Here is a 20,609-nt window from a genome sequence, read left to right as displayed (position 1 = left end):
ATTTCTCAGTAAGCGGTCAGGTCCTAGATCCTTGTTAAATTCTTCATTTATAAGCAGTTTAAGGAGTCCAGCTGTGGTAATATTTTTTTAAAAAACCAAGATATAATCCTTTTAATATAAATAAATTAAATAGACGCCACGGCGTCAGAAGAAAAATGGGCGAAGCATATGGAAGCGAACCCGGAAGGGTAACAAAAAATTCAATTAGGTGCATGTGACTCTATATCTTTCTCTATGTTTACGCCTCCTGCAGCTTTGCCGCCTTTGCCCCTCAGACCAATCCTGGACAGGCGAACCTGACCAGCCCGTCGCAATAGGCTTTAAACGGGCACTTCCCTCAGCCAATGCCCGTTCGGTGTGCGTCAGTGGGCGGTGACGGTCGCCTTCTCTCACCAATCCCGGGCGTGCACCTCTGACAGGCTTAGCCAACGGCCCATAAACGAACAAGCTCTCCCCGCCCTTCCTCTCCCTCAGCCAATGCCTGCTCGGAGGGCGGGGCCTGGGCGGGTGGCGTCCGTTACAAACCAGCGTGAGGTAAAAAACCGTTAAACGGTCATGGCGTCGCCTGAGGCCCAAGCCGGGCCTTCCCGGCCTCTCCCTCCCCGCGCGCCCGGCTCCCCCGTCTTCCTCACGGTGGAGATGCAGGCGGGCGGGGAGCCGCTGCGGGTGGTTCCTCCGGGCGGCCTGGGCCCCTTGGAACCCCCCCGGGACCTTCCCCTGCTGGCCCGCCGCCGCCTCCTCCTGGAGCTCCCGGAGCTGGACGCGGCCCGGCGGCTGCTGATGCACGAGCCCCGCGGGCACCGCGACATGTACGGGGCGGCGCTGGTGCCCAGCGAGCTGCCGGGCGCCGCCTTCGGGGCTCTCTTCGTGCACAACGAGGGCGGCAGCGCCATGTGCGGCCACGCCGTCCTCTGCCTCGCCCGCTTCGCCCTCGACTACGGGCTCTGCCCGCCGCCGGGACCCGACCAGGCCGCCGCCGTCGTCATCCACTGCCCCTGCGGGCCCGTCACCGCCTTCGCCACCTGGGACGGCCAGCGCAGCGGCAGCCGAGTCCGCTTCCACAGCGTCGCCGCCTTCGCCGCCGCCACCGGTAGGGGGCAGCGTTGCCGCCTGGACTGTCCCGTCTTTCCATGCCAAACGCTCCGTCCTGTATGGACGCGCTTTTGTCCTGTGTTTCAGGGCACCGCTCTCTGCCAAGTTAGGTGAAATATACTCGGAGTTGAGAGTGGATTTCATGCTCTTTATTCAGCTCATAGTGGTGAGGAGGAGTGGGAGTTCCCCCAGAATGACTTACATACATTATTTACACAGTGGGCCCCACGTGATTGGCTAATTCCGGGATTCACCTGTAGGCCAATCAGGTTGCGGATTCCCTTCCGCCTGGAGCTGGATTGGTGGGTCCTGTGGACCAATCAGACTGCTGCATTCTGGATCCTATTGTTCTAGGACCAATCAGACTGCTGCCTTTTGGATCCTATTCAACTCAGTACATAACATTAGGGATCCTCTCCAAAGGCATGTGTGTGAAACATAGAATCATAGGATCTTATGAACTGGAAGGGACCCCCAGGGGCAATGCCAGATTTACAGTGGTACCTCGCAAGACGAATGCCTCGCAAGACAAAAAACTCGCTAGACGAAAGGGTTTTTTGAGCTGCTTCGCAAGACGATTTTCCCTATGGGCTTGCTTCGCAAGACGGAAATGTCTTGCAAGTTTGTTTCCTTTTTCTTAACATCGTTAATACAGTTGCGACTTGACTTCAAGGAGCAACTCATAGAACGCGGTGTGGTAGCCTTTTTTGAGGTTTTTAAAGACTATGGTGATTTTTGAAGCTTTTCCAAAACTTTCCCGACACCGTGCTTTGCAAGACGAAAAAAAACGCAAGACGACAAAACTCACAGAACGAATTAATTTCGTCTTGCGAGGCACCACTGTACTTACAAGCTAAACAAGCTACAGCTTAGGGCCCCACTCTCTTGGGGGCCCCCAAAAAATTTTAAGGGGGAAAAAACTGGATGTACATTTCCAAAATATAAGATAAAAAACAAATAAAATAAAACCTACATACAAGAACAGTGGCAAATAGCTTTAGATACCTATTAGGTCCATAAATTACTATATAGCATATATTCAACATATATTGTAGGTCGATCAAATGTCTTGGCCATTTGTTCTGTCGTATTTATTGGCTACTAGGTACATCTGCATTTTCACATAACCAAACCAAACTATAGTTTAGTGCAAACACACTGGCTCCCAGGTAAGAGCTCACTTTCCCCCTCCTCAGTCGTTGGGATCTTGGTCAAACTCTCTCCTTAAGGTTTGTTCTTGGCTACAGATCATGGTTAGGAAGAGAGAGCTTATCCACAATCCTGGGTTGGGCAACATGCTAAGCCAAACCTTGATTTGCACTGCACTGAGTTACAGGACCTGACGAGAAGCAAAGTGGGTGTGAGATCATCTCTGGGAGCCACCATTATCATGTAGTCCCAGAAAGCCATTGTGTGGCTTTCCTTGATTTGCAAGGCAGGTCATTTTCTCATTCCACTGTTACAGCTACAGGTACATCATGCTCTACTTTCTACCTAAAGTGGGCTTCCCCTCTGTTTCCATACATAATTGCCTTGCTGTGGTTTCAGGTATATTTTGTTCACTAGTGCTATTTGTTTTATTTATTTATTTATTTATTTATTTATTTATTTATTTAATTTATAGCCCACCCTCTGTGCCAAAGGAGCCCTGGGTGGTATGAAGCACTTAACTACTTTTTTATCAAACTGAGTGGAGATGGAGATCCAGTATCATTTTCTTCTTGCAGGAAGCAGCAAGTTAATTGCACAATTCATAAAATAACAAACTTAGTTGGTCTCGAAGGTGCTACTGGAAGGAATTTTTAAAATTTTGTTTTGACTATGGAAGACCCAACATGGCTACCTACCTGTAACATAAAATGACAATTAGCTTTAATTAAATGGGATCCTCTTTTTTTAAAACCACATTTTCTCCTAAGTTCTGACCGCACAATCCCATAACTGGTAGGAGAAATTTAGAATGAACTTCTTATTTAGTTCCCAGGGGAGAATCTAAATGAAGTCATGAATTCTCTCATGGTCTGAATAGTTCCGCAATAGCAAATGATTTGCCTCCACTTAAGACTTCAAATAAAAGCTTGGTTTCCCCAAGGAATCTTGAAAGCTATAGTTCTGTGAAGGCGGGTGTGGGCAGGAACTTCTAATATAATTCTTGGTATCCTCTCTAAAGTTAAAATTCCCAGGATCCTTTTTGCGAAACCACAGTAGTTCAATTTTAACTGATAACAAGGCTCATAAATGTGTAGATTTGCACAAAAAGTAGGTGTCAGGTCAGGTGTGTAGGAATATGCTTCTTTTTATTATTCTGACCCTGCATGCTAGATAATCGACAAATATGACTAACCTTCTTTTCTGCTATTCCCCAGGCTCTAACTTTGCATCTTGGAAAGAACACCTATCTGCACGACACTTCCTTTCACGAATGTTCTAGTGAGCTGTACGTTTTGTTGTCTGAGACACTATGTTTGCAGTTTATTTTTAAAAATAAATAACACCCCCCTATTAGCCCAGTGCATGCCCAGTGAAATCATGCTCTGTAGTCATGCAGTGTTGATCATTGGTTGGAAAAGAAAAGGGAGAGGAATGAAATGGACTTTGCTAAAGAAGAGAGTAACTGGCTGGAACCTTGAACAGGAGCTCTACTGGTAGGAGGCAAGGATATATTGGGCCAGATTCAACTAAATAGTCGTGCTACTGGGAACCAGCACAAGTCATCTTAGCACAACAGGGCTTCCCCCTGATCTTCTGCATGCCCTCTGTGTCCCCATCAGTTCTTGCGGGTAGGGAGAACCCCAGAACAACACGGTGGGGGGAGGGGGAGGGGAGATCATTCCATATAGCAAGCAATGTTTGCACAGACAGAACAATTGTAATAGCACAATGTTGTCCCACTTGTTTCAAATAATAGTCTTTAAGTTACTGGGGGGATCCTAATTGTTTCTGTGTCTGTTGTGCTGCCTGAAAAAGAAGTTGTATGTTAATTTGTAGGATGGTAAAAATGTTCTGATGACTGGTGCTCGATTAATTACTCTTAAGGGGCAGACCTAACTATAGGAAGCCAGAATTTAAACTGGTTTAAACTAAGCTGGCATAAATTACCCCTATTCTAAGCTGTTCAGTAACAAGGCTACTAACTGCCTGAATTGGCCTAAGCCTGGTAGAGGAAAGACAAGCCTTTATAGAGATTGACTTATTCCACCGTTTTCCCAGTGTAAATTCTGCTGGTTGCCAGATTAGGATACAGTCCCCCTGATATAAGTCCCCCTGTCCAGTCTCTCCCCCAGAACACCCATTCTTCAGGGTTCTTGCTGCCATAGGTCTCAGCCAGCTATGCTGTCCTGAGGGAGTTATGCTGGCATCTCTCAGGATGAGCTGGAATGTGCTTATGCCAGCATAGGCTAGTTGAACCAGATACCTCGCTCATCCCAGCAGATCTGGGGTTTGCATTGCTCCCTTAGTCTTTAGTTACCAGACTGCTTTTCAGCATTCTTAACTGATATTACTGTCACCATAATAGGTAGATAGGCACTATTTTTGGGGGTGAGTGGATGTCAGAACAGATTACAGAGGGAAAAGGTAAATTATTTGCAGTAATGCGTTGTCCTTTTCTTCATTATTAGATTTAACAGTTGATGTTCCTGGCTATGGAAAAGTGGTTGTGGATGTTGGATATGGTGGCACTTTCTATGCATTTGTCAGTGCTGACCGATTGGGACTTGATCTTTCTTCTTCAAGGATTAGGGATCTAGTAGATGCAGCATCTGCAGTAACTGAAGCAGTAAAGGCTCAGGTATAGTCACATTTTTCTGTATTGTACAATATAACTACCGTATTTTTTTGCTCTATGACTCACTTTTTCCCTCCTAAAAAGTAAGGGGAAATGTGTGTGCATCTTATGGAGCGAATGCACGCTGCACAGCTATCCCAGAAGCCAGAACAGCAAGAGGGATCACTGCTTTCGCTGCGCAGCGATCCCTTTTGCTGTTCTGGCTTCAGAATTTTTTTTCTTGTTTTCCTCCTCCAAAAACTAGGTGCGTCTTATGGTCTGGTGCATTTTATAGAACGAAAAATACGGTAAATTATTTCTATATTTGTAAATAAATCTATGAGTTAAATGTCTTTAAATTAATAATCTACTTGTTCATATATTGCCTATATTAGTTATTTGTAACGTAAAACAAAAGAAAACCAGTGTTGTTATGCCTCTCTGCAAGTTCACTTGCAAGCAAGTCTTCCTTGCCATAGATTACCAAGTTACTGTTTACAAGCCTGATTGGCAGACTGCATAATATTGTGACTGCGTTTTCTCTCTTCCAAATGGAGCTGATGCAAATCATGCATTGATTGTTAAAAAATATCAAAGTCCTGTTTTTTGTTGGCAGCTAATCTTTTTCCATAATCCTGTCAATATAACGTATACATTATTTTGTTAGACAGAAATTACTTTGACTAGCTTTGTCTTAGAAACAGATTTATGCAGTCTTGTCCACTCTTCAGTATCTAAAAGTCATTTGCTGTTCATATAGTGAGATGCTTTGGAGCAGTTGAGAGTGGGAACTGGGGTGTTCAGTGCTAGGGAAAAGGCGGTGTGTGTGTGTGTGTGTGTGTGTGTGTGTGAAATCCAAGAAAAGTCTCCAGCAGAAACTAAACTGTGATATCCTCAATGATAATTCCATGGAAGCTGCTGTTTTCTCATTGGGAGGTTACTGAAAATAAGTGCAGCAGCCTCCTAACATCTGTACAAACTTCGCCTAAAGGCATATTGTACTCCCTGGACCAGGGGTAGCCAACATGGCACCCTATAGATGTTTTGGACTGCAATTATGATCACTGTTGACCATTGGCTTTGCTAGCTAGGAGCAATGGGATCTAGATGGTCTTTAAGCACGTGGTTCCACTACTACAAAGAGACTGTCAATTCCTTCTCCTGAGCTGCACATCCTCTTAATAATAATACTAGATGAGCACATAGTTTGTGAGGTCCTTATTATATTATTGCTATTTTGTTGCATTTATCTGATGCCATTTTCTGTTTTCTTCTAGTTCAAAGTTCACCATCCTGAGATTGAAGACACGGCTTTCATTTATGGGACTATCCTGACAGATGGGAAAGATGCATTTAGTGATGAACCAACAAGCAACATATGTGTGTTTGCAGATGCACAGGTAGAGAATACTGTGCAAGAGAAGTTCCACCTTGACCCTTTTCATCACAGGGGCTCCCAATTTATATTTGTAGTAGAGAAAAGGAAAAGGCAGCATATCTGTAGGATGCTCAATTCTGCATTCCTTGCTCTATACAGCTCTTAAATTCTGAGACACTCTAGGAGCTGTATAGAGCTAGGAACATAGAACTGAGAAACAAAGTCCAAGATCTGATTGACAAATTAAGTGAATTGAGAAAAAAACAAAATATTTCCCGGCCTGACAAATTGACCCAGATGATGCTTGATGGGGAAATGTATCTACCATCTTGGCCAGGAAAAAAGAAAGACTAGGCTTCTGTTGTGGAGCTAGGCAACTTCCAACTTTTTGCACCAGGTGAGTGAGGATCACTTGCTTTTTAAAATTCTCTCATATATACAGAACTCCCTGTGTGCCTTTTGGACTGTATCTGTAGGTTTTCCCCTCTGTGTCAAATAACGGGTCAAATAAGTGTTGTTTACTTTTTATAGTACATGGAAGATGGATCTCCCTCAGGAGGTTCTGCACTCTTCCTTGGAGGTTTCTAAGCAGAGGTTGGATGGCCACCTGTCATGGATGCTTTAGCTGAGTTTCCTTCATTGCAGGGGGTTGGACTAGAAAGATGACCCTTGGGGTTCCTTTCAGCTTCATGATTCTATGTTTTTCTGCTTCAACAATATTTCATTATGTTCCTATCATTCTATGTAATTGTACAAACAAAATATTTAAAGAGCTACCTTTCTACCAATAGGACGGGGAGGGGGCATGGGCATAGCCAGGATTTTTGTTAGGGGGGCAGGTTTTTATTAGGGGGGGCAGAACCTCAGATTTGTATTGATTTTTAATTATTGAGGGAGGGCAGTTGTCCCCTGCCCCCCCTTGGCTACGCCCATGGGGAGAGACAGGAAAGAAAGTCAGAAGGGGGCCACAGTCAGAAAAAGGTTGGGAAAATTTGTTCTTTTAAGTTTCTGGGTGCACATGCCCACTTTCTCTCTTTAATATTGAATAGCATAATTCAGGCACGTGCACCTTTTAAAAAAGTAAAAGTCGTTAATTACATTTGTTGTATTTCTGAATGATGCAGCTAAAACACGTCTGCTTCTCTCCAAACTAGGTTGACCGAAGTCCTACCGGGTCGGGTGTGACAGCTCGCATTGCTCTACAATACCATAAAGGACTCATTCAGCTGAACCAGACCAGGACCTTCAGAAGCAGTACAACTGGTTCTCTGTTCACTGGAAAAGCAATAAAGGCAAGCTCCAAACATTTATCTTTGGTAATTTAGAAAAATAAAAAGTATGTGATGGACTGGTGGCTTTGCTGTGCCCTGGGTCTTGTTTAGTCGGATAGCTTGAATTCTTCCAACATTCACAAGTGAGTAGGGTTACTTCATTTGTGGATGAAATGCTCTCAGCAAGCCAAGAAAATCTGATCTTTTTATAAGATGCCATTATATTAATTAGGACCAAATGATTAATGGTTTTCATTACTTTTAGTAAATTGTCTCACTTTTGCTTAAAACATAATGTAAACAATTTAAGCCTTAAATACTGGCTTTATATTCTGTTCTGTTCTTTCATTGTCACTTTAGTTTAGATGTATACATCATCACATGTATTCAGATGCTGCCTACAAATGTTTGTGCTGTAAGTAAACCAGTGTATTTTTCCTAATTAATCTGAAGCATTTTCTTTTCACCCAGGAAACCAAATGTGGTGACCACAATGCTGTTATTGTAGAAGTCTCTGGAGAATCCTTTTATACTGGAATGTCAACCTTCACTTTTGAGGAGGAGGATCCACTGAAATATGGTTTCTTTCTTAAGTGACTGTGCTACTGTGCTGCTTCCAATAACCCTGTTTACTTTGATATGTGTATTTTGCTTTCTTTTAATTGCTGGCATTACCCTCTATCTTACTGGCGATTAATGCTCTCATTCAGTTTCACCAAAGTGGTTCTGAAGCTCCTTGTCTGTATATAAAATGCAATAGAAGATAGTGTGGCACTATGACTTAAGACTGAACTGTGAGTCTACGCCCTTCCCATCTTCAGTAGGAAGATGATAATACTGACATGCTTTACAAAGTTGTAAAGATTACCAAGATACATATATAAATGCTTGTTCCTGCTACTAGCAGTAGGCTGGTCAAGATTGATAAGCAGGTAAGGGATGGAGGTTTCTTCCCCTTTCTCCAACCCCACAGGCTCATTCACCTGGTCTGGTCTGATAAAGACTAAAATGAAAGCTCATTTATGTGGGAGATTCTCTTGGGGGGGGGGGGTGTTGAACGTATCTTTGCCATTAGCCTCCAACCCTTGAGATCAGAGCTTGGGCATACCTGTATAACCCCACAAGTTTATCTGGGTAGTGTTGCACCTTCTTGACCAAATACTCTGATTATCCTTGAAACACCTACATGTTCCCCTCCTGTCTGCCTGGCACTTTCAATTTCAACTTGCGTGACTTTGTAAAAACATGTCAAACTAGTTAAAAACAGCAACTTAGAAGACCTCTGAAGTCTTCAAAACTGTTCCGAAGCCAGCTTGTTTTGGCTACCGCAGTTTTGGAGCCAAGCTGCTTCAAATTCCAAGTTTGATTTTTTCAAAGGTGAGGGTCCTACCTCTGATTTGTGTCCTGCCTGAAGTGAATGCAGTACCCTAATGAACAAGACTGCGAAATAACCCCTGCAGGGGGGCATTTTTATATTCAAAGTGCTACAGAATTTGTATGTTACATTTCTTAGAGCTTTTTGATGGCTGTTATGTCTCTTTATGCTGCTTTCATTGCCGGACTTCTTTAACCTTTACTGTAATGCTGCAGTGCAGGTGCAAATGTGTGAACGCAATATTTTAACATTTCCCTTCTTTGTGTGAAGTTCCTGGGATATCAACAGGCACCTGATTAAAGAACGTGTTATAAGTTCTTTATTTCCTGTAAGAGACTCTAGCAATAAGTCAAGCTCTGGAATCCTGATTCTCAAAAGAGGAAGAAGGTATGACTTCGGCACCACAAGCTTCATTTAAAATATGCTTTAGTTTTAACATTTAAATTTATCAGTATTTTAGTTACTATTTTATATTGTCTTATGTAAAACCACTTAGGGCTTTTTGTTTTTAAGTGGAATACTAAGCATGCTGCAGCCCCACCTTGTAAAATAAAATTAAAGAATTATGTCATGATACTATGCTTTCTATCTATAATAAAAAATTAAACATCCCCTCCTTAAGACTTGTCAAGGGCAACTGATTTAGGTTGTGACCTTCGTTGGAGACAAAAATAGTTTGGTTTGAAAATAGTATGATGCAGCCATTCTTACCTAGGGTGTCCTGCTGTATGTCTGGTTAAATAGATTTTTGCATGTTTCTCTGAATATCCCCAAAAACCTGTTTAAGAAGGAACAGCTGAGACATACACCTCTATCATTGCAGTTTGGTACTTCATATCAGGATAGCATCTTCCCAAGTGTGGGTTGCATGAATTATTCAGAACACGTTGAAGTCTTTAGCTTGAGAAAATCCTTTGTACCCAAAGTGTTGGAATAGTTTCATTGACCTCAGAGCCCTGTTTAATTAATAGCAAACCTGCTCAGTCACATGTCCTTATGAAGACCATCATTGCATTTCTGAGCTGTGTGCCATGGCAAGTAAAGGTGGAGGGACTGTTTGGCTTAGAACAGGAGTGGGGAACCTGCTGCTGTTGCTGAACTGCAGCTCTCATCATTCTAACTATTGTCTGCGTGGAAAAATGGGGGGCCCTGGCAAACTGCACATGGAGACTGGCAGCTCCAGTTGTGCAACGTTAAGAAAAAAGCTGCACTGCTTTAACTTGCCTCTTCACAAAATGCTGCATTTGGTCACCCAGGGCTGAGTGGAGACTGTGCAGCAGCAGTGGTGAACCCCAGGCCTGGAGGCCAAAATATGTCCCTTCACTCCTCTGTATCTCGCCATTGGGACTGTTGGCAGCCTCCATCCTCTCCCCAGACTGCATCCCTCAAGTGCTTTTTGGGTTGCTGTAGACTGAACTTTCCTGGACAAAGAAATGAGTGTGCGTGCATTAAGACCTCTGGATGTACAGTATGTGGCTGGACTTGGCCTAGCCTACTGAACAAATGCTATTCGTTAGATTCCGAACAAAAGTTAGGAATCGCATCCCTTGGTCTGCCCTCACCCCTCACTTGACATGGTTATCCAAGGGAATGAAAAAGCTGCTTCTGCTGACTTGGATGAATCAATGGCCTTGCTCCATCTAGTTCTTGCGTGTCACCTTTCTCCAAGGTCTGCAAGAACGAATGCTTTTCCTAGCAGAGAGGGAACCTGATGGCGAGGCTTCCCTCCTTTTCCGTGTGTCCGGCGCTGTTTATTCTTGAGCCTCTAACAGGTGGCAACTTGAAACAGCGCAGGAGCCCTTTAAAAGTGCTGCACTGCCTGCCGCCCGATCTTGCAAACGTCTGCTTTCTCGCCCATCCGCAAGGATCTGCACACTTGACCCCTGCGCGCTTGCCTGGCACAGCAAACGCCCCCTCCCTCGCGATGCGCAGAAATCCAAAAAGATGCCGCAACGGGCGAGAAGCTGCGCTGTCGGAAAGAAGCTCATGAAGGAGGCAGCCGTCCAGGAAGAAATGCACGGACCTGTCCGCACGGCGGCAGAAAAGGGGCTAGAAGGGCGTTTGGGGCGGGCTGGGGAGAGAATGGGGTCGTCGCGGCTGCCTGCTTCTCCAGCGTGTGCGCCATCGTGGTTTCCCGGGGCAACCGACTGCGGAGACGTCAGCGACTCCCCGAGCCCCCGAAGGTTTCTCTGCCACGCGGCAGAGAGCGAGAGATGTGCCGGGCGCGCAGCGAGCGCCGAAGCAATCCCGCGCCTCTGCGGCAAGCGGAGGCTGCGCCACCCAAGGAGCCGCCGCCGCGTCCCCGCCAGGCGCACCCTTCCCCTCCGACGAGGAGGCCGGGCAACGATCCCAAAGGCCGGCGCCTCCAGCTGCCTTTCGCGCCGGTGGCCAGACCAGACGCGCGGGTGAGGAGCAGAGGGCAGAGTCCCCAGATGGAGCTTTGCGCCCGGGGCTCTCCAAGTGCGCCTTAAGTCACCCCCGGGCCGGCCGGAGCGCGCCTGTCCCGCTCCACGGAGCCGCCGGTCTCATTCTCGGGGCCGGGTAGGCGCCTGGCCATGGAGGGATCCGCGCTGCTGCTCCTGATCAACGGCTCGGCGCCGGGGCGCAACGAGAGCGGCGGCGGCGGCCAGGTGCCTGTGCCGGAGGCCCCGTCGGAGGTGGACGCGGCGTGGGGCTGGTCCGGGGCGTCGCTGGCGTCGCAGGCGCTGCTGCTGCTGCTGATCTTCGCGCTGTCGGCGCTGGGCAACGGCGCCGTGGTGGTGGTGATCGCGCGGCACCGGCCTCTGCGCACGGTCACCAACGCCTTCGTGCTGTCGCTGTCGCTGTCGGAGCTGCTGGGCGCCGCGCTCTGCCTGCCGCCCGCCTTGGCCAGCCTCCTCAGCGGGCGCCCCCACGGGGCTTGGCTCTTCGGGCCGCGCCTCTGCCTGGCCAGCGCCGCCGCGCACGCCGGCCTGGGCATCGCCGCCACGCTCACCATGGCGCTGCTCTCCTTCGACCGCTACTGCGCCATCGTGCGCCAGCCCAGGCGCAAAATGGGCCGTCGGAGGGCCGCGCAGCTCCTGGCCGCCGTCTGGCTGGCCGCGCTGGGCTTCTCGGGGCCCTGGTACCTGCTGGGCCGGAGGGAAGACGAGGAAGAGGAGGAGGAAGCGGGGCCCGAGGCCTACCACTGCATGTATGCCCTGCCCTGGGGGTCCTCGCCCCTGGGGCCCCCCTACGGCGCTGCACTGATCGTCCTGTGCTACCTGCTGCCCTTCGCCCTCATGTGCTTCTGCCACTACAACATCTGCCGTGCAGTTCGGCGCTCGGAGAGCAGGGTGCGCCCCCTCACCACCTACGGGCACCTGCTGCGCTACTACGGAGAGATGCGGACAGCCACCACGGTCCTCATCATGATCGTCTCCATCATCTGCTGCTGGGGGCCCTACTGCGTCCTGGGCCTGGCTGCCGCCACGGGGCACATCTCCTTCTCGCCCGCCGTGGACACTGTGGCCTGCTGGATGGCCTGGGCCAACGGAGCCATCAACCCCCTAATCTATGCCGCCCGGAACCCCAACATCGCCATGCTGCTTGGGCGCAACCGGGAAGGGGGGTACAGGACGAGGGGCAACGTGGCTGCGGTGGCGCTGGCTGCCACCCAAGGCCGCCGCCTGGAGGGCAAGAGCCGGGCGGAGCGGTACGCCAGCCATGGGAGCGGAGGCACCGTGGGGAGCACCCTCACCTCCCCCAGCCCGGCCAGCGGAGGGGAATTGGGGGTGTGGGCCTGCAGGAACCCGGCGCTGCTCTTTTGCCGGGATGGGTGGCCAGACACTGCTTCCGAAGGCGGCTTGCAGCAAGGAAAAACGGGCTCTGCCGATACCAGCCTGTGAAACATTGTAAGGGTGGACCAGAGCTGGCCTAATGGCAAGGCTGAGAAAGCCAAGGCTCAGAAGCCTCATCATCACAACTGGAACATTGTTACAGAGACTGGAAGGATGTGCTGTGAATCAAAGGCGCCACTGTGAATCCTGTGTCTTTTTTTGAAACCCAGGACTTTCCCAATCAGTCTCTGGGCTCATCCACTCTTTCTCTTGCCCTGTTCCTAAAAAACATGGGTCCAAGCAGATTTCGAGGTATGGGCCTGTGCAAACATCAATCTGGAGAAAGCCCAAATTGCCATTTGCTCCGACTTTGCTCTAAAGATCATCCCCCCCCCCCCCGGAAGCTGGTGGGAGAAGCAGCAGGACGAGAGGTAGTTTGGAGAAGCCCAACTATTCCCTTGGCTGATCTGTAAAATCGCTGCAGCTGTTGCAAGAAAGGGGATGTGGGTGCTGCTTCTTTCCGTGTCCTTGGGACATGGGAATTAAAAGGTGTGTAAGAAACTGGCTGAGCCTCATCAGGAGCCCAGCACTGAGCTGAAGGGACAGAAAGTGAGCAGAGTTTGCTTGAGGGAACTGAGGGTCACATGCGACTCTCCTGGCCCTCCGCTCAGGAAACGATGCCCCTCGCTGACCTTGCTGTGACACCTCATCAAGTCCTTCTCCCTGGGTGAGGCAGGTCCTCGATGAGTGTTAAGGTGTTTAGGGAAGTTTTAAATGTTTGATGTTTTATTCTGTTTAATATTCTGTTGGAAGGCCCCCAGAGTGGCAGGGGAAACCCAGCCAGTTGGGCGGGGTATAAAAAATAAATTATGGAGGTAAGAGAGAAAAGGGGTGTGTGTTTGTGTGCAAGGGCGAAACGAGGCTTTATTTCACCCAGGTCAAAGATCCCGTTTGACTCCGCCCCGCCATGCACATTTGTGTACACAAACACATAGGCTGGGAACCTTAAAGGGCGACCCCCCAGGAGTCATCACCAGGGGCAAAAAACCTGGCTAGACACCACCACCACTACCACCCCAGCAGCAGTGAGAGAGAGCACGAAGCTGTTTGAATAGCAAGCGTGGAAGGTTTGAGCACAGCCTCCCCCAACTTGGTGCATTAAAACATCTTACATTAAAAAGACCAGAAAGCAGAGCATTGCAAAGGGGCTGGTTCCTTCTTGGGCTGATACGATGCTCCTTAGGGGTCTGTTGTGCCAGTCTCTACACACACACACACACATTTTTTTGCAATCACAAGAGGCACTAGGTGTGGAGGCAGGCAGCTCTGCTGGTGTCCTTGTTGCATTAGCAGGTGAGGTTGTCACTTGTGACTTGCAAGATGTCCCATTCTCATCACAGCTGACCTGTTTCAGTGCTTATCACCCCCACTGCCCTACATAAAACATGAACCTTTTGCATCCCCCTTCCATGGATGATGAGGCTATCCATGGCTGCTAGCTACAATGGCTCTATGTCCCCATGCCACCGCTGACTTTAAAGGCCAGCTGCTGGGAATTGCAGCTGGGCAGTGTGCTGTTGCAATCAGGTCTTGCTTGCAAGCTTCCTGTGGCCGTCCGTCTGGCAGCCATAAGAATCAAGTGCTGGCCTCTTGGCCTCAAACAGCAGGGCTCTCACAATATTCAGCACACTTAGGAGAAAAGCAGAAGCCCCAGCTGCGCCCCCTGAACATTTGGGGGGCGGTTAAAAAGAAGGGGGCGGATCTGTATTGCGGCCAGGTGAGCCGAGGTGTGTGGGGCTGTGGTTCAGGTGAAAGCTAGGACTCCAAAGCCCATGATCCATTCTGCCAGTGCCGTGGCTCCAAGGACACAGCTGGTGGAGAAGTTATTTCCATGTGTTCCCCAGAGGCCTTAACTGAACTGTTTGCCCTACTCTGTGTGAAATTGTTACAAATACAAAGACCCTCTATGTAAGTGTGACCCTCTTTTGTAAGTGTGATGTTACCTTATTTCGCGAGAGAAGAAATAAAGCAGGTGCTTGGGGGTCCTCCCCCCCCCCCCGGCAAAGGAGCAGAAAGTATTTCCTTCCAGCAGGGAGTGGGGAACATTTTCCATCCTGAGGGCCACTTTCCTCTCTGGAAAAGATTTTGGGGGCCACATATACCAGTGGTCGATGGAATCAGAAGCAAAAGTAGGTTAAACAATGTGATTATTTGTTTGTGCAATAAGCTAGTATACACAAGCGTTGTGCTAGCAGGTGGCATTGTGGTCTAAACCACTGAGTGTCTTGGGCTTGCTGGTCAGTGGTTCGAATCCCTGTGACGGGGTGAGCTTCTGTTGCTCTGTCCCAGCTCCTGCCAACCTAGCAGTTCAAAAGCATACCAGGGTGAGTAGATAATTAGCTACTGTTGTGGAGGGAAGGTAAACAGTGTTTCCGTGCACTCTGGTTTCTGTCACGGTGTCCCATTGCGTCAGAAGCGGTTTAGTCCTGCTGGCCACATGACCTAGAAAGCTGTCTGTGGACAAACACCGGCTCCCTTATCCTGAAGTGAGATGACCACCCCAACCCCACAGTTCCCTTTGACTGGACTTAACCGTCCAGGGGTCCTTTACCTTTTAACTTTTACCATCAGAATGTTCTTCCTAATATTTAGTTGGAATCTCCTTGTTATCTGAAGCCTTTGGTTCAGGCCCTACCCTCTGGAGCAGCAGAAAACAAGCTTGCTGCATCCTCCGTATGACAACTCTTCAGATATTTGAAGATGGCTCTCATATGTTGACAAGCTGGAACATGTGCAGAGGAGGGCAACCAAGATGCTTAAGTGCTTGGAAACGAAGCCTTAAGAGGAGAGGTTGAAGGAGCTGGGTATGTTTAGCCAGGAAAGGAGGAGACTGAGATGAGATATGAGAGCCATCTTCAAATATCTCAAAGGCTGTCCCATGGAGGAGGGAGCATGCTTGTTTTCTCCTGCTCTGGAGGCTAGGACTCAAACCAGTGCCTTCAAGTTACTAGAAAGGAGATACCAACTAAATATAAAAAAAAACTTTCTGACAGTCAGAACTGTTTGATGGTGGAACGGTCTCCCTTGGAAGGGGATGGACTCTCCTTCCTTGGAGGTTTTTAAGCAGAGGTTGAATGGCCACCTGACATGGATGCTTTAGCTGAGATTCCTGCATTGCAGGGGGTTGGACTAGATGACCCTTGGCATCCCGTCCAATTCTATGATTTTATGATCACCTCCCAGAGATATCGTCTTCTCCATGCTAAACATAACTAACTCCTAAAGCTTGGTTTCCAGACCCTTGATCATCTTGGTCGCTCTTCTCTGCACATGTTCCAGCTTGTCAATATCCTTCTTAAGCTGTGGTGCCCAGAACTGGACACAGTATTCCAGTTGTGGTCTGACCAAGGCAGAATATAGTGGTACTATTACTTCCCCTGATCAGGGGTACTAGACTTCAGTTTATGAAGCCTAGAATAGCACCAGCTTTTCTTTTCCTTTTTTGCTGCTATGACACACTATTGACCTATATCTGTACCACCATTGCTACCATAGGGGCAAGCAGCATTAAAGCGGCAAATTTGTATTCATAACACAAATAGAAAATGCACCATAAATTGGAAGATCAGATTTATACATTAACATGGCTGGGTCAGTTATCATGGAAAGCCCACGTGAGTTTGAAGCAGGCACCGACCTAAATACCTGATGCCTGCCTGATGCTCACTATTAAGGAAACATTTAGGATGATGATGATGATGATACTTTATCATTTACACACTGCCCATCTTGACTGGGTTGCCCCAGCCACTCTGGGTGACTTCCAATATAATATAAAAACACAACTAAATATCAAGCATTAAAAACTACCTAATACAGGGCTGCCTTAAGATATCTTCAGAATGTTGTACAGTGGTACCTCGGGTTAAGTACTTAATTCATTCCGGAGGTCTGTTCTTCAGCTGAAACTGTTCTTAACCTGAAGCACCACTTTAGCTAATGGGGCCTCTTGCTGCTGCGCCGCCAGAGCACAATTTCTGTTCTCATCCTGAAGCAAAGTTCTTAACCCGAGGTACTATTTCTGGGTTAGCAGAGTTTGTAATCTGAAGCGTATGTAACCCAAGGTACCAGTGTATAGTTATTTATCTCCTTGACATGTGATGGGAGGGCATTCCACAGGGAGGGTGCCACTGCTGAGAAGGCCCTCTGCTCATGCAGTGTTGGCTACAACACAAAGCTTTTGCTCCTTTATTTTTTTTTGCAGGAGTTTCCCAAATGTTTTTGGGTGCCTGACTAGCAAGGATCTATTAAAGTGTCATTTTTAAAAATAACCTGCTGCCTAAAATTTGTTGGTCTTTCCTCTGTTTGCCATTTTTGTCCCATACAATAATTCTCATACTATGAACTGCCTTAGGATAACATGTGAAGTCAACCACCTGCCTGTTTTGAGCAACTTGCTCTGCTTCCAAGAATCATAAGAAGTTGCCTTGTAGCTCAATGTTGTCTGCACTGACTGGCAGCGACTGCCCAAGGTTTCAGAAAGGAACTCTACCTGGAGATGCCAAGGTTTGAACCTGCAGCTGTCTGCATGCAAAACCTAAAGCAGACGCCTTAAGCACTGAGCCACCACATTTCTCATAGAAAACCAAAAAATGCTACTTCCACCCACAGTCACTTTGCCACTTACTCCACTGTCTAAATTTACTCTGGGGTGGCGTGTTGTATTGTTGTTTTGCATATGTTAATCTGTAAAGTGAGACCCACACTGATTTGTTAGTTATCTGTTCGGTATTATTAAAAGGACTCTGATGTAGCAACCGCCAGAAAGATGCAAGCGGCACAGGTGAAGGTGCGGAAGGAAGGAGACTTTGAACCAGTAGATGGAGCTGCTGCTTTTCACTCCATGCAATAGGAGGAATCTCTGCGCAATCTTGATTAAACTAGTCTCTTTTAAAAAGGAAGGAGGAAAAGAAAGCGGGTGGTCAAGGAATCTTCCCAAGCTCTGCAACCAACACAGAGGATTCTCCCGAGAAATTAAAGGAAGTTGTGGAGGAAATCCTCTCCTATTTTAATGTACACCTTCTTCTGCGTCTGCGCTTGGGAGAAACACAATAATTCTCCTGGAAGGGCCTTGGGGATGAAGATTTGGCAGGGGCTGCGTATGATGAATTTATGGCCATACAGATTAGATTGTGGCTGCTTGCAAAGCCAAAGAGAAAATAAAAGCCGTTCCCAAGCCCAATGGCTTCTAATGCCACCGTAGCTGATTGCTCTGCCCACCTGTCAAATTTGGCCCATGGAGAGGAGGATCTTTCTCTCCAAGCAGATCCAGCTGCCCTGAAGCAAACAAGAATGAGTTACCTGGACCAATGGCAGGGCATGGAAGTTTCCTGTGTTCCCAGGGATCGAGTCGTTTGATGTGCCCGCGTGTGCACACTCAAGAGGAGGAGGAAATTGTTCCTGGCTCATTGACATGGACTGGAGTGAAATGCGGCCTCAAAGCATGGGAGAAGGTTGCCAACTGACCTGTGAAATAAGCCAGCCCATCTGGCTCTTGCAACAGCAGTTTGTGCAGGGATCACACGTCCTGCAAACCAGCAACATACTACCCGTCCCCCCAGCAAATATAGGTTCCCGTGAGACGATCCAGGGGCTGAATCAAATTAGCAGCCCTCGCAGTGCGACTGTGTGCAGGGTCATAGAGGGGCGGAAGGGAAAATAAAGAAGACATCTTAAACTGGTTAGCTTTACAATGCAAGCTTCCGGCGGAAGACATAAAAATCTGATCAGGCCGCAGCTGGGAGAAGACGTTACCTAAGCCTGCTGCAAGCTTTCCAGGAGTACTTTAGAAAGCTCCCATCATAGGCAGGTTTTGCCTGCCTGAAACCATCTGCAGCTGTCCTGAAACGTGCAGGGCAATTTCACACAGGTTCTCTTTCATGGGCGATTCATCTTCAGCAGCAGCTGAGCCTCTGGGTCTGGATGCACCATTTTGTTGAGCCCTCCTGACGTGGCCACATACAAGCACAGGTGGTTAAGAATGTAAGCCACACATTCAGATTTTTCAGGGGTTGCCAACATGGCATCTGTGGGCACCAGTGGCTTCGCCAATACCTCCTGTGGTGTCTGTGAAAAGGTCTCAGGTGTCAGGCTTCGGGGAATCGGTTTCCTCCCCTGTGGCCGTAACTGAGCAGATCAAATGAAAGGAATTCTTACCAGTTGGTTTCTTTAATAAACACAGCAAAGGGCAAAATAAAGCGTCAACCCAGAATGGCGGTGCTCCCAATTAAGGCTTACCCCCCCGTCCCTATTAATCTACGTCACTCCTCCGTCTTGTAATCTGAGCATTCTGCACTTTCTGTTCTGAGACTTTCTGAGCTCTCTGTGACTTTGGAGAAGGGGGGTGAATGCTATCCAGAGATTGTGAATCTTTTAACTCTCTCTCTTCCAGCGTTTCTTCAGCTGGCTGTTCCCCATCCAGTATTTCCCAGCTTCTGCCTTCTGAACTATGCCCCTCTGCAAACCACTGTTCAAAATCTATGCTGTCCTCCTGCTCCTGGGAAGAATCAGGATCAGGATCACGGGGAGGCTCCCACCATTCCTCAGTGCTGCCCTCCTCAGCACGGTCCCTGACATCAAGTCACAATCCCCTCGTAATTTCACAGAGATACTGTTTGGTGTCCCAGCTTAGTTTCTGTTTGCACCGACACAGCCTCTCCAACATGGAGGCCCTCCTGCCACACCATCATGGCAGACATAGTACTTTCGCAAACCTCCAACTTTGCCCATTGGTTCCTCAAAGGTTGGCAACTCACACTTTACATCCTCACTTATTTTTTTCCACACAACGGTGATTGCTGTGTAAAATACTTGGTGGTGGGTGGCATTGTTTGTGGAATGCCCTCAAGGTATGGCCGAGAGGCAATGCATTTTCTTCTCAGTGCTGACACGCGGTGTACCAATTTGCCCAGCCGTTTGCGGGCTGCTAGTTTACTCAGCATAATGTTGGATGACTCAGCTTAAATGCTGGGCAGATGGATCCAGATTGGGCTGGAGGGCAGTTATGATTGTTAGTTCACCTGTGGTATAGTGATGTATCATCTGCTCCTGTTTATATTTGTGTGTGTGTGTGTGTGTGTGTGTGAGAGAGAGAGAGAGAGAGAGAGAGAGAGAGAGAGAGAGAGAGAGAGACCCATTGTGGGACTGGCAATCAGAGAGTTGGAAGGGACTCTGAGGGTGATCTAGTCCAAAGCCCTGAAATGCAGGAATCTCAACCAAAGCATCCATGACAGATGAGCATCCACAAGCATTTTATCTTTGTAAGGGAAGGATGCTCACACACGTGTACTGAAGATGTGCTGGGAATGAGCCAGCAGTAAATCAAATGAAGTGGAGTTAACTCTCTATTAGAAGAAGGTCTGCATAGGAGTGGCAGTCCTCATGAGAACAACCATTCTTCTTCAGTAGGTCTTGCCCCTATGAAGCAGCTGTGGAGACTGAAGGTCCCTGACTTCCCACAACTGCCTAAGTCCTCTACTCCTCGAGGCTTTCCCCATGCAATCTGAGACTGCACCTGCATGAAGTTAACTTATCCTCTGCTCTTTTCATGCCTCTTCTGGATCTGGGAGTTGGAGGAAGGGAGCTTGTTGCAGCAGGAGGGGGAGACACCTATGCCTCTTCACCAGCCTGCCTCATCTCTGCCACTCTCCTTTCTTTCTAGCCTCTGCTTCTGTACCGTCCTCTGCCACAGACTCTCCCAGCTCACTAAGACCTGTTACCTGTTCAGCTTCTGACACCTCCTCTTCCTAGTCTTCTCTCTCTTCTTCCTATGACCACTCATCATTGTCCCATCACAACTTCCCTGGCTCTGAGCCTTCTTCCCCTGGGGGTTCCCCAGCTGGTTCCTCCCACCATTCCTCTGTGTCCATTC

At 48.0% G+C, this 20,609-nt stretch overlaps 2 protein-coding genes across 2 annotated transcripts; both read left to right on the top strand.

Moving 5' to 3' along the window:
- The first annotated feature begins 45 nt into the window (after positions 1-45).
- On the top strand, positions 46-9,503 carry L3HYPDH (trans-L-3-hydroxyproline dehydratase). The gene is made up of 5 exons (XM_083519824.1): positions 46-1,090; positions 4,713-4,882; positions 6,136-6,258; positions 7,391-7,528; positions 7,979-9,503. The coding sequence occupies exons 1-5, from the start codon at positions 556-558 to the stop codon at positions 8,102-8,104; spliced, it is 1,092 nt and encodes a 363-aa protein (XP_083375950.1). The 5' UTR covers positions 46-555; the 3' UTR covers positions 8,105-9,503.
- A 1,417-nt stretch (positions 9,504-10,920) lies between these two features.
- On the top strand, positions 10,921-14,736 carry GPR135 (G protein-coupled receptor 135). Its single transcript, XM_083519552.1, has one exon. It carries the CDS (start codon positions 11,438-11,440, stop codon positions 12,746-12,748), a length of 1,311 nt encoding a protein of 436 aa, XP_083375678.1. The 5' UTR covers positions 10,921-11,437; the 3' UTR covers positions 12,749-14,736.
- The last annotated feature ends 5,873 nt before the right edge of the window (positions 14,737-20,609 follow it).

This window comes from Podarcis liolepis (assembly GCF_965112155.1).
Source record: "Podarcis liolepis genome assembly, chromosome: 1".
Lineage (NCBI taxonomy): Eukaryota > Metazoa > Chordata > Lepidosauria > Squamata > Lacertidae > Podarcis > Podarcis liolepis.
The sequence above is the reverse complement of the archived record's forward strand: the minus strand, read 5'-3'. Positions and strand labels throughout refer to the sequence as shown.